The sequence below is a fragment of the Phocoena sinus genome, chromosome 15 (genome assembly GCF_008692025.1).
Source record: "Phocoena sinus isolate mPhoSin1 chromosome 15, mPhoSin1.pri, whole genome shotgun sequence".
NCBI lineage: Eukaryota > Metazoa > Chordata > Mammalia > Artiodactyla > Phocoenidae > Phocoena > Phocoena sinus.
Genome location: NC_045777.1, coordinates 23960586 through 23977820, shown reverse-complemented (window position 1 = coordinate 23977820; position 17235 = coordinate 23960586). Strand labels below are relative to the sequence as shown.

The 17235-nt window shown below is 50.6% G+C and overlaps 1 protein-coding gene across 4 annotated transcripts in view; it reads right to left on the bottom strand.

The window, feature by feature from the left end:
• Nucleotides 1-9075: 9075 nt before the first annotated feature.
• LOC116740661 (ubiquinol-cytochrome-c reductase complex assembly factor 1) overlaps nucleotides 9076-17235 on the bottom strand; it is a 92845-nt gene continuing 84685 nt past the window's right edge. For all 4 annotated transcript variants that reach the window (XM_032606459.1, XM_032606461.1, XM_032606458.1 and 1 more), the window contains 2 exons: nucleotides 13538-13651; nucleotides 9076-10615 (listed from right to left, as the gene is read on the bottom strand). In XM_032606459.1, the coding sequence (XP_032462350.1) occupies nucleotides 10481-10615; nucleotides 13538-13651 (249 nt within the window). In that variant the 3' untranslated portion in view covers nucleotides 9076-10480. The remainder of the gene's footprint in view (nucleotides 10616-13537; nucleotides 13652-17235) is intronic.

Here is a 17235-nt window from a genome sequence, read left to right as displayed (position 1 = left end):
GGCCGGGACAGCAGAAGACCTAATGCCATGTCTCAACGACCCCGTTTAGTACTGGCTGCACTTGCTTTAACTGATCTGTGATCATGTCCAGATCAGACACAGGTTCCTCTATGCCCACAAAGCTTCACTTGGGGCCCAATGCATGCACAGCGGGGCTGGTGCTGGCGAGGGGATTTAGGGGCTCCCTGCATCAAGCTGGGCCCTGGGACTAAAGACGAATGGGACTTTGTCTTTGAGGATCCTAGAGGGGCCCAGGAGGGGCAGGGGCAGAGATCAGAGCCCCGGGTACTCTAAGGAGGCCCTTCCCTGGGCGTGGGGAGGCTGCATGAGGGGCAGGGGGAGCCAGACTGTGGGAGGGTAACAAGCCACGGGGGTAGCCGAGGTGGCAGGGCCTTATCTCTGGATTTGTTTAGGGGGAGAACAGGGCCATATCTGGGTCAGAGAAGCACTCCTGGGAGGGGAGGAGTCATGTTTCTGTGTTGCTGAGTTCCTGTGTTTATCCCTCAGTGTGTATATGTCTACCTGACAGTACATATTTTTGGATCTTTTAAAAAATTATTTTTAATTAACATAAAGTTTACCATCTTAACCATTTTTAACTGTGCAGTTCAGTGGTATTAAGTACACTCATATTGCTGTGCAACCGTCACCACCATCCATCTCCAGAACTTTTTCATCTTTCCCAACTGAAACTCTGTACCTATGAAAGGCTGAGTACCCTCCTCACCCCCTGACAGCCACCACTGTACTTTCTGAGTGTGAATTTGACTACTCTGGGTACCTCATGTAAGTGGAATCATACAGTCTTTGTCTTTTTTGTGACTGGCATATTTCACCTAACATACAGGTTCACTCGTGTTGAAGCATGTGACAGGATTTCCCTCCTTTTTAAGGTTGAATAATATTCCATTGTGTGTATATACCACATTGTTTATCCATTCACCCACTGATAGTCACTTGGATTGTTTCCACCTTTTGGCTATTGTGAATAATACTGCTTGAACATGGGTGTACAAAGTTGGCTCTGTATTTTTTAATATTTCCCTCCATGCCCACATTTGTATTAGATTCCATTGTTTTAAGTAAAAAAAAAAACACTGAATATTGACAATTTCACGTGGCTCAACTCAACATAGACAGGAACACCTCAGAGATATTATGGGTTCAGTTCCAGACCACCGCAATAAAGCAAATATTGATATCTCAGTAAAGTGAATCACACAAATTTTTTTGGTTTCCCAGTGCATACAGAAGTTACGTTTACACTATACTATAGTCTATTAAGTGTGCAAAAGAATTATGTCTAAAAAAACAATGTACATACCATAATGAAAAAATACTTTATTGCTAAAAAATGCTAGCCATCATCTGAGAACTCAGGGTTGCTACAAACCTTCAGTTGGTAAAAAAAAAAAGCAGTATCTGCAAAGCACTGTATAGTGAAGTACGATAAAATGAGGTATGCCCGTACACTATACCTATGCATTACTATATACCTGGGCGTGTGTGTACTTTACATACTGTCTATTTGTGACGTTTGTGTGTCTGCTTGGCTGTCTTTAGGTATCTAGCTGCACATCAGTGTATATTTACCTGCTTGTGCATCTGTGTATGTTCTCGTGTATGTGTCTGGGTGCATATCTGTGTGCATGAATGTCTGCGCAGCAGGGGTGGTCTTTGACCCTAACATTGGACTGTGGTACTAAGTGTCTGTACAAGGGAGCTCAGCTGAGAGGGGCAAGGATGGGAAGACTGAGTTGAAAAGGGCTCCAAGGGATCCCGGATACCCTGATAATAAAAGCGTATAAATCAAACGAAATCCCCCAGGGCTGCAGGACTGTCCACCCGTCCTATGGGCTGAGTGGGTAAAGGGCAATGGGAGGGCAGACAAGTATATCCTAGCCTTGGGGCTGAGTCTAGGGGTGGGGACCCAGGGTGACGAGAGCCATACAGATAGCTAAGCCCAGACCCTGGATGCAGTGGGTCGGGCATAGCCCCCTAATAACTGTTATTAAGAGGAAGAAAATTATTTTCCTGTCCAGGGGGTGTGTCAGGCGCCTGCCTGGCATCATTCTGCTATCCTAGGGGCCATTTAGCCTTGTCTGTTCTTTCTTAGAAGCTGAGTGGCACCTGGGCAGGTGAATGTCGTGTGGGGCTGGTGGGAGCAGAGGTTGGGCTGCAGCCCTTCAGTTGCAGGCTGCTCTGATGCCAACACTGCCACACACCTTTACTGTGGCACCTCTGGGTCAGGGGAGACAGGATTCCCGGGAGGAGCAGCCAGGGCTAGTAGGGGTGCCAGAGTGTGCCTAAATCCCTTGAATGAAGGCAAAGTGACCTAAAAGCCTGACACAGGCACAAGTCGTGAGGATTCCCAGAGACTGGCTCGAGCTGGGTATTAAAGGATGAGACAGATTTTGAGACGTGCAGGGTGGAGGGCTGGGCGTTCCAGGCTGGAGGACTAGAGGGGCGGGGGCCTGCCTACTGAAGGTATTGCAAGCAGCAGTGCAGGGAAAGGGCTGCCGGAAAGGCCGTCTGGAGCCACACCCTGAAGAGGGCCTTGCTGAGGCCCAGAGGTTGGCAAGATCCATCGAGCGGTATTTTAGGATAACTTAGGAAGCAGGCCCCCGGGGGCAGAGTGGCCCAAAGCAGGAGTCCCAGAAACAACCCAGATGGTGTGGTTTGCTGTTCTTGAGCACCACACAGGCCTTCAGGAGGCCACACTGGCTCTGGAACTTAATGGGTGAGCCAAACAATCACAACTCTGAGTCACGGTGGCGTAACCTGTAAAATGGGACCAACACCATCTCCTTCACCAGGTGGTTGTGAGGAACAAGTGAACTACTCTGTGTCAAGTGCCTGACTGAGAGAACGAGGAGCTCAGTACATGCTGAATTTAGAGCTTTTCCAGCCATGAAGGGGCAGGGGCTCAGTGAAGGCCTGACGGCAAACGAAGCAGCACCACGGAAGCTCCTTCGGGTCCGTCTCTGGCCTCTTCCAGACCAAAGGCCAGCCCTGAAGGTGAAAATGGCCCTGGGCCATGTCAGTGGAGTGTGGCTCTGAGATTTGGCCTCTCATCCCAGCTCACAGGAGTCAAGGTCCTCTCTCCACTCTGCATACACAGATGAGCACTGGGCAAGTACAATCACAAGGAATAAGGATTTTGGCATTCTGCTTTGGAAAGGTGACTGTGTCTGGGTCTACACTGTAACACTGTAACGATGGGGTCTCACCCTTTCCCCCACATCCTTCCCTCCACCCCCTCTACCTATCCGTCCACCGTATTCCATCCCACAGTGGGAGACCTGTCCCCACTCCCCATGTTTCCATAAGAGGAGAGAATTCCCACTCCACTCTCCTGGAGGGGAAGGGTGAGAGGACCACTCCCTAAATCCTCACAGGCTTCATCCTCCCCAGAGGAGGGGAATGGCTTGGCTGATTAGTGGCTTAGGGAAGGAGCTGAGCTCAAATATTTCTGGGTTTCTCTCTCTCTCTCTCTCTCTCTCTCTCTCTCTCACTCTTGGTTCTGCTGTAGGCATAAGTAGCATATTCTCCATTGATCTACACTGTAAAATTCCACAGGAGGTTCTGTCCCTGCCAGGGAGAGAGGTCTGCCCCTTTTTTGGGGGCGGGGGGCATGGTGCTTATTTGGGGGAGGATATTATTAAGTCCATTTGGCCCAAAAGCAAAAGCTACATTCTCCAATCCGCTTTATCAGAAATACTGGTAAAGCCCCCATTTTGATGTCCATGTGTCTGTCTCTTATTTTTCAGTTCATTCTGGACTTGGGAGGGGAAGAAGACATATTAGCCATTGATCTCTTAAGCCCCCAACATTATTGATCCAGCCACGTCTCCCTCCCCATCCCCTCTCCCTCTGCCCATTCAGTCCACCCAACATATATTTAATGCTAACTGTAGGCCAGCACTGTGGTCCCAAAGATGAGTAAGACTTAGTCTGTGCCCTGGAGGGACTCAGTTTAGTGGGGAAGGCAGACTCAGAAATAATTATAAGCCACAGAATAAGCTGAGGTATAAACCAGTTGCTTGCGGTTTAGAGCTCATGAGTCATTCTAGAAGCTTAGAGGAACCATGTTCCACCCTCCACCCCCAATTAGAGTACAGCCCTGTTGTAGGCTCTTTCTCAGATGGTGACTGGGAGGTGAAGGAACTGTTTCTGGCCACAGGGAGGGAGAAAAAGAGGGAAGAAGCAAGCCAGCACAGGTCAGTGATTCTGGTTCCCAACTGTGAAAACTTGAGTGAGCCTCTCAGAGCTTCAGCCTCCCATCTGTAGAGCAAGAGGCTGGAGGTCTCCAAGTCCCTTCTAGTGCTCACAATGTGTTCTATCACTTTTTGACGTTACGGGTCAGTGCTTGAAGATTCCCTTCCCGGAAATCCCCGGCCAGGATCTCCAGGACCTTTTCTCGCCTCATCAGAGGGGTGGAGGCCCTTGACCTGGGCAGGGTCTGGGCCCTTGGGCTCAGCAGCATAGTTTGAGGGAAGTCCCCTGGAAGCCACAGAAAACTTGTGAGGGGTGGTTATCACCAGGGCAGAGTGAGGGGGTAGAAGATCATGGCCAGGGGCCTGAGGTCTGGCCTATCCTCCCTAAGGCCAAGTCCATGGTGTCAGTGGTCAGGGCACAGTGGGATGCAGTGGGAGAAGGCTGAAGGGGGCAGAACCAGGGTAGCAAGTAAAGGGCTGCTCCCAAGGGAAGAGTTCACTTTGGGACTGTCGGGTTCTCGGCCCACAAACTGCCCACTCCCCTTTCTTCCCCACTTCACCCCAAGCGCTGATAAACTCTAGGTTCCCCGGGCATGGAGACCAGTGTGAGCTCCCTTCCCTCTGGGCCCTCACCTCAGAAATCACTTGCCCCCAACCTGTCCTCCAATCTCTGGTCTCAGGAAAGGCTTCCCTCCTCCCCTCCAAAGCCAGGCCCTTGTCCTCCAGACCAGGCTTCCGCTTCCAGAGGGATCTAACCCTAATTCCTCACGTTTGAGGGACGCTTCCTACTCCACTGATTGCTTTACACTTAATCAGACTCCTCCGCACCCCCATGCACATCTTCAGTTCTTTCCTGTGCTGAAAACACCTGCTCTCCCATCTCCTGCCCGATTCTTCTCGTTTCTTCTCATCTAGGCACCTCCCAAGATACCACAACTGTTGCCATAACCTGCTCTCAAAAGTCTTGTTCTTGAGGCTTCCCTGGTGGCGCAGTGGTTGAGAGTCCGCCTGCCGATGCAGGGGACACGGGTTCGTGTCCCGGTCCGGGAGGATCCCACATGCCGCCGAGCGGCTGGGCCCGTGAGCCGTGACCGCTGAGCCTGCGCGTCCGGAGCCTGTGGTCCGCAAGGGGAGAGGCACAACAGTGAGAGGCCCGCGTACCGCAAAAAAGAAAAAAAAAAAAGTCTTGTTCTTGGAAGAATCTAAAGCCCTTAAGCTCCACCCACTTACCCTCAGTCCTATGCTCTGCAGCACACAGCCTTAAGAGCCTCCTCCTCCTGGAAGGCTCCACCCACACCGCCCACGCCTGGCTTTTTGATTCCACCTCCTACGCTGGTTCCTAATCTCTTCCTACCCCCGTCCCCACCCTCCCCCGGTGGATGCTTTCTCCCACGCCCACCCCACTCCCTTTTCTACCCTCCACATTTCGTCTTCTGGGAACTCATCCAATTTCATGACTTCAGGTGTCCCTTCTATACCCAAGACAGGGCCAAAGTCCTTGGCCCCGAGGTCATCATCATCCCCCAAGGTCCAGGCCTGCCCTATGCCCTTGCCCTCCCTGATGCATCTTCCGTCAGACCAGCTCCCCATAGACACAACCAACATGCACCAAAGAGGTGGGGGGCTTGAAGACATGAGACTGGTCAGCTTCGCTATGTAAGTGGTTTCTTGCACCAGTAAGTGGCTTCTCCTCAGTGGACCTGCTTCCCTAGTGCATCATGGGGGCAATAATCCCTGCCCCATCTCATAGGATAATGTAATTAGCACCCGAAAAAAAAAACACAATGCAAAGAAGATTCTTCTTTTCACGCTCCTGTCTTCTGCTAGACATCACCATCTCCCTGCTTCCGGGAGAGCCCTGAACAGCTTTCTTCAGGCTTCAGGTTCAGTGAGGCATCAAGTCCTGACGATTTTATCCCCTGCAATGCCTCTGGGGTTTGAACTTCCTCTGAATTGCTACAATCGCTTCCAGGCCTTCAAGCCTAGATGGCTAGAATCCTTCCGGACTGCACCCATCCACGCTGCACGCTGCTGTGCACCTGCATTCCCATCAGGTCACAGTCCCTGCCAGATGCAGCGTTACCCAGGCGTCCCTGAGCCGTGGCCCCATCTGGATCTCGGCAACCGACTCAGCTGCTCCACTTGAGTCTGAAGTTTCCTGCTCCGTGCCGCGGATCCTCACTTCCTATTTTTCTTTCCACCTACCTAAACCTTGCCCATCCTTTATGTTCCAACTCCTCGAAGGCTTTTCTGAACCTTGAACCTGAACTCCCTTGTTCTGACTTTTCCTGTTAGTATGTGTATGCACCCACAGAAGCCCACGTGGCTGGAATATTGCTTTAGTTTTCCTTTTCCTTTTTTTTTTTTTTTGCGGTACGCGGGCCTCTCACTGTTGTGGCCTCTCCCGTTGCAGAGCACAGGCTCCGGACGCGCAGGCTCAGCGGCCACGGCTCACGGGCCCAGCCGCTCCGTGGCATGTGGGATCTTCCGGGACCAGGGCACGAACCCGTGTCCCCTGCATCGGCAGGCGGACTCTCAACCATTGCGCCACCAGGGAAGCCCCTCCTTTTACTTTTTAATGTAGCACAACTGACCCTTTCCCCATCTAGTACTCCTTTTCTAGAACTAAAAGCATTGGACTTGGGTGTCAGAACCGCCTGAGTCTGCATGCAAGGTAAATCTGGGCTTCCCTGAGCTTCAGTCCCCCTCAGCAGTAACAAGAACTTATTAATAACACTTACCTCACAGAACTGTCACTGAGGATTAAATGAGATACTAACTGAAAACGCCAAGCAGCATCTGGTGCAGAACAGAAACACAAAAAACACTGGCTGAAGTGTAGCCTGGGCTTTAATCTCAGCTTGACGTAAGAAAGCAATACTTGCAATTTTTAAAATTTTAGGCAAATCTGAAATCTTAGGGGTATTTTCACAACACTGTTCAGTGTTTCTCATTTTAAGTCCCTATAATATATTCTTGGAAGAGTAAGGAAAATATTTGTTTCTTCTGATGAATAAGTATAATTCCTTTCATGTGACAATGGGAAGTACATAACCTTCAGCGTCTCATTTCTGCCTTTGGCTTCCAGGGAGCTCAGAGCAAGGTTTTATACTCAATTGCAGATTTCCTCACTGACCTGTGGGAAGCAGTGTGGGGTGGGGAGACAGCAAGGGCTCCAGGGATGAAGATGAGGGCTGGGCACTCTAGGCCCCTTCTTACCCTGGTTCATCTTCCAGGCCTCTCTGAGCTGTAGTCCCGTCTCGTCTCTTGTGTAAAGGGGATAAGAATCAGGAGAACAATACCTGTTTTACAAGACTGCTGCGAGACAATGCACACCTGAGATCACACTTTATAAATTGCTGAAAAAGTCACGTGAAAGTTGGTTATTAGCAGGCTAGGTTTTCTAACCTACCAATACTTGCATCTTATCTTTTTTTTTTTTTTTTTGCGGTACGCGGGCCTCTCACTGTTGTGGCCTCTCCCGTTGCAGAGCACAGGCTCCGGACGCGCAGGCTCAGCGGCCATGGCTCACGGGCCCAGCCACTCCGCGGCATGTGGGATCCTCCCGGACTGGGGCATGAACCCGCGTCCCCTGCATTGGCAGGCGGACTCTCAACCACTGCGCCACCAGGGAAGCCCTTATCTCTTAAACTTTGTTTCAATCGTTTTGCAGTTTTTATACCTGTGTCTCTTAATTTGCTGTGATCCTTTCTGCACATATACAGAGTACACATAAAGGACAAAATTATTCCTAGAGAGCAATCTCCCTGAGAGCAAAGAAAACATGTCTTTCACTTGTTCTGTATAATAACAAGTTGCAATAGAAAAACGTTTAGCTAGAGAAGGAACATCTGGCTTTCGTTCCTATTCGAAGGCCAAAGGAGGTACTTCATACTGAATTATTAAAATAAGCTGAACTGTAGTACACACTGAGAGAATGGTCCAGAAAGGGGCTTTTTGTTGGGCTTGTATAGATAATTATTGGTGATTTAGTCATTCATTCCTTCTTTCATTGATCAAAGCTTACACTGATGCCTACTAAGGTCCAGCCATGCTGCTGGATGCTAGAGAAACAAAGGCGACTGATCCAAACATCAATGCCCACTCTGAAGGTGTTCACAGGGCAGGATGGAGAGTGGGTATGTTAAAAATAGTTCCTCTGGAGAACACTGCCTGGGGTGAACAGGAGAGGATGGTATTAGGGGACATGTGTAATTTCTTTAGTCAGAAGAGCGGACAGGATTCCAGGCAGAGAAAACATACAGGGTACTCTCCTCAGGTAACCCCAAGTGGTTCAGTTGCTCAGAAAAGAAATGGGTTAGAGACTCAAAAAGACAAACAAGGATCAAACTAAGAAAAGCCTTGCAGCTTCCAAGGAGCCTGGATTTTATTTTGGGGGGGGCGGGTGTAGTCAGTGAAAGACGCCTACGGGCAGGAAGTGAGGGCTTCGGGACATCACAGACATGATAGATCGACTGGCTCTTTGAAACATGGCTGCGTGTCATAAGTTGCAGTGTTTGGTGATTACTCTTATGCAGACAGGACTTGGCTCTGCAGGTGGGGGCTGTCTGCTGCTGGAGGTATTCATATAGGGCCCGTATGAACATAGGCAACTGGGATGTTGAGAAAGGGCGTCAAGTTCTGGACCAGGGCTGGACTAAATGACCGCTAACGGTCCTTCCAATCTGAGATGCCATGATTCTAAAGCAAGCCCGGTAGCTGAACTGGTGCTGCAGGCTGGGATCTGTGGTTGGGGAGCTGCCCTGGGCAGCAAATGGGTTAAGGCTCAAATAACTTTTATATATAAATTAATGTGTAGAGTTGAGAGCCAAATCTGTTCCATTAATTTTTCCATCCATTCCAGGAGCAGTTAGGTACACACTGTAAAGTTTATTTTGGTGCATGGTATACTTCACTCCATTAAAAATAAATTAATCAGCAAATTCCTGCCTGGCCCAGCTCTGGTTTATGTAAATAGTGCCCAGCTGTAATGAGTTACAAGGTGTTATTATCTCACACACACAGGAGGCTTCACTCTAGAGCTCCTTGTGCAACAAAAGCATCTTAAATAAACTCAGAGAAGGTGGTTTGATTTGTAATGTTTTCACAGAAGTGAGATATACCTCACCCTTATAGAGTTTCTTTATATGACTCATTTTATAGCAAGTTAAATGAAGGAAGTTTGATGGGGGGAGGGGCAATATGGTTCTCCGCCCCCTTTCTTCAATTTAAAGAAAATTCCCCCAGAGATGACCCACACTCAGAGGGAGGAGGGGACTGGTCCTCAAGTGCCCAGACCAAGGTGGCTCTGCAGCACATGCTCCTCGAGTTGGGAAGGGGGTGGAAGGCTGGGCACGGGGCTGGGTCCTGGGGCAGAGCAACGAAGCCAGGAAGAGTGTGTTCTCCTCTTCTCCCCTTCTCCCCAGTACCTCGTATAAGGGGGAGCCAAGAGAGGAAAAGGCAGCATGTTCCTCACCCAGTTCAATGGGAGTGTGTGTGACAAAGGGACCTTCCTCTTGAGGCCTCTTTCCAAATGACTCAGGATGTGACAAGCCCCCTGGCCATAGAGGCCTCCTGGGTCCCCAAGGTCGTGGCCTGGAAGGCTGTACCTTGGCCAGAACAGTGACATCTCCATGAGCTGGAGGCAGAAGCAGCAGCAGAGACCCCCCTGAGCCTCTCCACCTCCCTGTCTCTAACTGAGCTGGGCAGTGCTCCTTGGCTCGTGGCATCCACCATCCCAGGTAAGTTTCTAAAAGACCCAGGAATAAAGAGCCATGGCAGAGAGAAGTCTCTGTTTCTTTTAATGGCCAACTCAACCCCACAGCTCAACGCCGGAGGACAGAGCATGGTTACCCGTCTTGACTCAGAAGCATTACAAACTGCTCCTAGGCCACAGTGGGCCCTTGGGGGGGGAGGGGGTGTCCCCTTTCTAACCTACCCCCAATTCCCTTCTGTGGCCTTTGGGAAAAGCTGTCAATCGCATGTTTCATAGAGGGGACCTGGGGAGTGTGGGCAGGGGAGCTCTTTCTCAGGGCTTCTCTTGAGGGAGAGGACACCTTAGAAGGGCTAAGGGTTCTCCCAGCACCGTACCCGACCCAATCAGACTCCTGGGCATACTAAGAGGAAAATCAACACAAATGGGGCCAGGTATTTGACAGATGCTTTTCAAAGGTCAGTTCAGGCCACTTCCTGGGCCAAACAGCCACCTCTCTTCTGGCAGTTCCTCAGAGCTAGTTGGCCAGCTGTTTGGAGGGACCAGCCCATCAAAGACCCTCGTCGTTGTAAGTTGGGGAATGGGGCTTCAGGATGCTCTGAGGATTCTTCTCCACTAGAGGGCGCCAGCTCACCTCCCCTGTCAGAAGCAGATCCTCACCGTTCATGGAATCCAGGTACTGTATCTGCAATCAGGAGAACAGGAAACAGGAAAGGGACAAGGGCAGGATGGACGTGAGATGGCACAAGGAACCAGCCTCCCAAAGGAGAGAACGGGGCGGGGGCACGAGGGGCTACTGACCATCCCAGCTCCCAAGCCTGAGGCGGGTGGGGGCGGGGGGGCGCGGGGGGCTACTGACCATCCCAGCTCCCAAGCCTGAGGCGGGTGGGGGCGGGGGGGGGCGCGGGTAGTGGTCTCTGATCTCCCGGATTATTTCATTTAAGGGGGTTCGAAGAAACAAGTCACTAAGGAAGCTTTCTCAGGCTTTAGGGAATTCCCCATTGTGCCTCTGAATGGACAAATGTCTGACACACAAGCCCTGACTTTGTGGACCAGAACTGTGTGTCTGATTGTCCATTCAGGGTAGCAATGTTACCCAAGGTGAGCCAATTCCCTTCTCGGAGATTTAAGTTCCCTTGTCTGAGAAAGGGGCCCATAATAGTAACGTGTACCCCACAGGATGAAGGACACTGCTAGTCACTGGAACTTAAAAAAAAAATGTGTATGCTTCTACTGTCCTCTAGTGAGCCCTGACACCATGGTTAGTGGGCCCCAGCTTCACCCCTCTAGGATGACTGAGGGAGTTTATCCCCCTGAACAATGCGGAGAGGGGACACCTGTGATGGAGAACAGGAGCAGCTGCAGGGAGGTGTGGTCGGGCAGTTTTGCAAGAGGCAGGTGCTCTAACAAGTGGCAAGTCTTAGGCGATAAAGGCCACCTCTGGGAGGATTCCCAGGCTTCTGCTGGTAAGGAGATGAATAAGGACAAATGCTTTCAAGTGCACAGGCAATCTCTAGGGCGAGAGCTGGATCAGAGCAGGAGTCAGCACTGGATTCAGAAAGATGAGGCTCCATTTGAGGGTAAGAAGGCAACTGGGAGGAAAGGAGAGGTGGCAGGAGTCCAAAGGCCTCATCTTAGGCCTTGCATTGACTCCCTCTTCCAAGAATTCCTTCACTCCCGCTGCTTTGTTTTTAGGCTGCAGACCCTCACACTCACCCCCAGTCTCTCACACACACACCTCAGGCCTGGATTTCCACATGTCTCCAGTGCAAGGAGGTCAACTGACCTGTTATCTCATCTAAAAGCCACTCCTCTTTCCAGTTACTCCATTTCTGTCCTTAATGCCACCACGCTGGGTTGAAAATCTCAGCATGATCTCTGACTGGGCCTCAGGCCATCTACCAGACCAACTGGCATCATGGCCCAGGACTAGCCTCCTGGCCTTCCCCGATCCACTCGGTCAGACTTAGTCCCTCCTTTCTTTAGCCTTTCATAGACTCTGCTCCTGCCTGTATACATCGCAGACTGACTTACTCCAGGGTTAGCCTTGTGCCTGACTGGCTTCCTTGCCAAATCATGAGCTGGATCCTTGAGGGCAGGACTGGGTCTTACTAATTTCTGCTTTCTCAACAGAGAGGCTGGTAGAATAGGTGCTCAAAAGGTTTGCTGACAGAACTGGGTCCCCATCAGAGCTCGCTGCTTCCCTAAGAGCTCCATCACTGTTTTCCTAGTGACTGCCTCTCACTGGGGCAATCTGGGCCTTCTTATTGGTGTGGCAGCCCCTTCCTTCAGGGCCCTCGGAGAGGTCCCAGCTGTGCCCTTGTTGTGGCCCCTGGCACAAGCCCACCACGGTAGATGGAAAAGTTGGGCTGGTCTCTCAGAAAACACAGCATTTGCTCTGCCAGTTGCTACTCCTGTCTAGGGCGAGTTGAGTCAACAGTGTGAGTCTCAGAATTCTCTGTGCGTGGGGTCCTCTGGCCACAGTGCCTTCTTCCCGGATCTGGCAGATTTGAAGAACTGTCAAACAGCAGTCCTGGCTTCTGGGGTTCTCTACCCTCTGAAGAGCCTTAGTATGTAGTTTTCCAGTAATCAACCAGCTGGGCCTGCTGGCCCTGTCTTCTCCTTGGAGCCAGAGCCTGGCCTTCCCTCTCCTGGCTGTTGGAGGCTTGAAGGCCGTGGATACAGGTGAATAAGAGAATAACTGTGAGGTGAGGCCCCTTTGGCTCCAGGGGCCAGGCCCGTGAAGCAAAGGTGTGACTCATGGGACAGCCTGAGCTGATGAGCGGTCTGGAGCAGCTGAGGCCTCTAGTGGCTGCATGAATCACCCAGCTGGGGGCTCTAGACCAGCTGCACAGCGTGACTCACTGGGAGACCCTGGGAAAGCCTACATGTGCCTCTTCCCTGCCACTCAGCTCTCCCTCATCTATAATGTATGGATTTCCCATCAATACAGGATCCGGGGGCAGAGAGCACAGGAGTGAATTCTTCCTGGGCTCGAGGAAAACTATGCAGTTAAGCAGTCCTCACCCTGGAGCTTTCTCTGAGAAGCTTCGGTGTCAGGGAGCCCTGGGCAGCCAGAGGGGTGAGGAATGAAGCAGGGGGACTCTGCTTGATGACAGAGAGCACCCAGTGGGAAGAGGCTTACAGGATGTTGTGGAATGCTGCCTGGAGCCCAATCCTGTTGGAAGCCAGGAGCTGGAAACATGAATCCTGGGGCTCAAAGTGGGTACCTAAGGGGAGCTTTACTGCACCCCGTGCTGCTATCTTACAGGAGGACTGTGTGTGCCCAGGATCAGTACAGCACTGCGCACACAGCAGACAGTCGAATGTGCAGTGAATGGGAGACAACAGGTTTATAAAAGCAGCAGACTTCTCGGTGCCCTTTATTCTTCTATTCTTACTCCCTGACCCCTGACCTGGCTCATGGCTGGATCCACAGAAGGTGTTCTTGATCGGTGCCCACTGCTGACATGATCTGGTCAGAATTCCCTCAGACTGGACTTTGGGAACTCAACCTCTCATGATCCTCTGAAAGTCCAACATCCACAGACCTCAGGAAGGACCTGTTGTCCAGGAGGCTCTGGAGGGGAGGGGAAGGACTGCTCACCTGTTTCCTCACATACTCCACCAACAATTCAAGTTGTCGAGGGTCTTCACATTTCTGGTTAAAGAAGGTTCTCCAGAGGGCAGCAGCCAGCCCACGATCATCTGAAAGGACCCCCTAGAATACACAGCACAACTGTTCTTCTGGTGCATATGGCAGAGCCAGGACACAAAAGCTGCGGATACTGTGAACACGCTAGCAACACAAAATCAGCTCAGAGGGACCTTACAGATACCATGAGAGAGAAATGGGGCAGCTACTTGGTAGAGGTTGGAAGGGGTCTTCAGAGAGCATCTGGTCTGACCCCTTCATTTTATATAGGCGAAGAACATGGGACCCAGAGGGGCCAAGTGACTGGCTAATAACGTTGATACAGAGATGGGGCACATGTCTGATGGACCCTCCTAGGCCACAACTCCCTCTACAGCCTGCCCAGGCCCAGGCAACACCTGAGAGGCAGAGAAGAGAGATGGGAGCAGCAGTGGTTCCACTGCCGTCCACAAGGAATGGGCATGGAGTACTGTGAGTATATATTTCTTCCCAAGAACAGAGGTGAGTGTAGGTTGCACCTTCTCCCCTGGTCCAAGGACACACATCTGCAAGGCAGCTAGCTCTTTAGCGATGAGAGCCAGGTACCTTGGCCTCACTGTCACCCAGCTCTGGGCTGGCTATGGCTGGCCCAGCCTCTCCCTAAGCAGAGGAACAGCCTGCTCGGCAGGATAGCCATAGGCCCCAGGGGAATGCTCAGAGCCTGTGTGTGCCTAACGTCGGCGCTTCTGGCACAGAGGAGAGAGAGCTCTGTTGGGAAGCCCAAATATCACAGAGACCTTCATCCTGGACTAGGGCCATTTTCTAACTTGGAGCTCTGAGGAGGGAGAGAGGAGGGTCTTGCTTCCTGGGCAAGGGTGACTAAAGGGAAAGGCCCTGAGAAGTTGCTCTGTCCAGGTGCCAAGGTAGTGTACGGAACCAGACAAAGTGCTGACTGGGGCTTGGAAGTCAGTAGAAGACGGGATCAAGTCCTGGCCCTGCCAGTACCAAGCTCAGAGACGGTGGGCAATTTAATAAAGCTGAGTCTTGACCTTCTCATCTATTAAACAGAGACTAAAATGCCTGCCCTACTTACAGCACCTTTGAATGATAAGAGATAACACATAGGTGTTTTGCTAAGTGCACCATGCTAGGTACAAAGATTAGGAGCTTGTTTTGGCATGCAGCTGTGAATACAGTTGAAACAACAGTGAGATCTGGGGATCGGACCACCTGAGTTCAAATGGCAGCTCGGGCACTTGATAGCTATGTGGCCTTTGGAAAGCCACTAGCCCTTTCTGAGCCTCAGTTTCTCACAACCTAAACAAGCAAACTAAAACCTATCCCACAGAGTTGTGAGAATTAAGAGACAATGGCCATGAAAGGCTCTGTAAGTGATAAATCATTACACAAAGAGCCAGGATCACTTATTCGATGTCATGCTGTGGTCTGGCCCCCGAGGCACTGCAGTACATGAGGTCTGGCTTTAGGCCTGCTGCCAGGAAGGGCCATGTCCAGTATGGGGTACTGACAGTTTGGTGGAAAAACCGTCCGCCTGTCCCAAATGCCCTCTGCTAAACACCCCTACAATTCCAAGAGACTGTCCTGGCACAATGGCTGAGTCGGGAAAACCAGCTTCTTCTGGCAGATGGGGACAGGAGCCAAGGACAAGCTCAGGCACATCACTGTTCTCCAAGCTATTTGCTAACACAACAGCCTGCCTGTGTCTGAAGTGCCCTGGGCACATGCCGCAGTGCTGCTGGCAGCGACTCACATACGCTACACGAGAGGGAACACGAGTGGGAGCGAGTGTTATAAGGACTTAGAAAATGAGCCCAGAGCACAGGACAGCAAAAGCCCCGGGAGCCACGGCCTGCCGCAAACAGGCAGCCTTGGCGATGGGTGAGATGGCTGGGAAGGGCCAAGTCCATAATCAGTCAGAAGGAAAAGGATGACTCAGAACTCAGATTAACAATGATAGCAACCTGACTGTTCCAGACTGTCAGAGATCCTTCACACACCTGGCTCTGATGGCGAGGTATGCCAGGAAGAACAGATGCTATTACCCTCGTTGGAAAGGTAAGTACACTGAGGCTTAGAGCCTCTCTAGCTAATTGGTGGTAGATTTGGAACCAGAATGCACTGGTGAGGTCAAGGGATGATGCTGACTGGCTCTAGTCAGGATGCGGTACCTGGCACAGAGTGGGAGTGCAACACAAATGGCTGAATAAATCAACAAACCCAACTTCTGCCTTCTTTCCACCACACTTCTAGTAAGTCAGTGAAAACAAACTGGTCTGAGAGAGGAAGCGGGAAAGAAAAAGGGGTGCCTAGGAGGCAAAAATTAGTTTGCATAGCAATTTTCCCACAATCTACTGGGATGCCTACTTGTTTTCCCTCACTATACAAAAAAAGCATCCTTCAGGAAATTGAGACACCTAGACCTAGAGTAACTGAGAGGCAGCCAAAGGGACTGTCCTGGCCCCGGAGGACCCTGGTTATAGTTAAGAGTTTAAAGTGGTGGAGCCTCACTCAGTGAGGGCTGATCTGACACCACTACGTGCTTAGCACGATGGTAAGAACACAGAGTCACAGTGATACGGTCACAGCTCACAAGCAGCTTGCCACCTAGTTAAGGGACAAAGCTAGAGCACATCAAACAGCAGCACAGAATTAAATCCTGGAGAATGAACAAATGCTAATCTGTACAGGAGACTCTGAGGAATAGTCAAGACATGGTTGGTTCCTCAATCTTCAGTCTTAGCTTCTATGAAAACTCCTCAGAGACCTTCCCAGTCCACACTAAGTACACCCACCCCGTTATTCTCTATCACTGTGCTCTATTTGTAATTAGATATTTATTTGCTTGTTTACTTATTTACCGCCTGTCTCTCCATTAAGAGATAAGCTCTGGTAGGAAAGAATCAGACCATGTTTGTTTTATTTACCAGCATATCCCCAGTGCATCACACATGGTAGGCACTTAATAAATACCTATTAAATGGATGGATGGATATTGAAATTCAGGGTGAAAAAACACAGACCTAGAGAGGTCAGGGAAAGCTCTGTGGAGAAGGGGACCTTAAGAATGGAGACTATTTGGAGAGCTACAGGACATTCTAAGCAAGAGAGAATAATATTAGTTCACTGAACATTTACAGAGAGAATGCCTACCAGTTGTGAGACCCTGAAATCCTCAGGTTCAAAGCTGACAGCCTCAGCTACTGCCCCCGACACCTGGTTGTCCAGGACAGCCTCAATCAGACACGGCATATCTGTGGAGCAGTGAGGCAAATGGTCTCACTCAGAAAGAAGGCTACACACTGGAGGGCCATGGGAGATAAAGGTGGACAGGACATGTCACAAATGGGGACAGTTCACAGAAGGCCCGGAAGTTCCATGGAGGAATTTGGACCTAATGTAGTAGAAAACAGGAAGGTTCCAAAAGTGTTCAGGGTTGGGGCACAATCCAAGCAAGATTCTAGGAAAAGGGTGCTGTAGAACAGCACTTGTCCAATCGAACTTTCTGTGATGCTGGAAACAATCTACAGCTGCACTGCCCAACACAGTAGCCACTACTAGCCACAAACAAGTACTGAGCACCTGAAATGTAACCAGTGTGACTGAAGAACTGCATTTTCAATTTTAATGAATTTAAATCAAAACAGCCACAT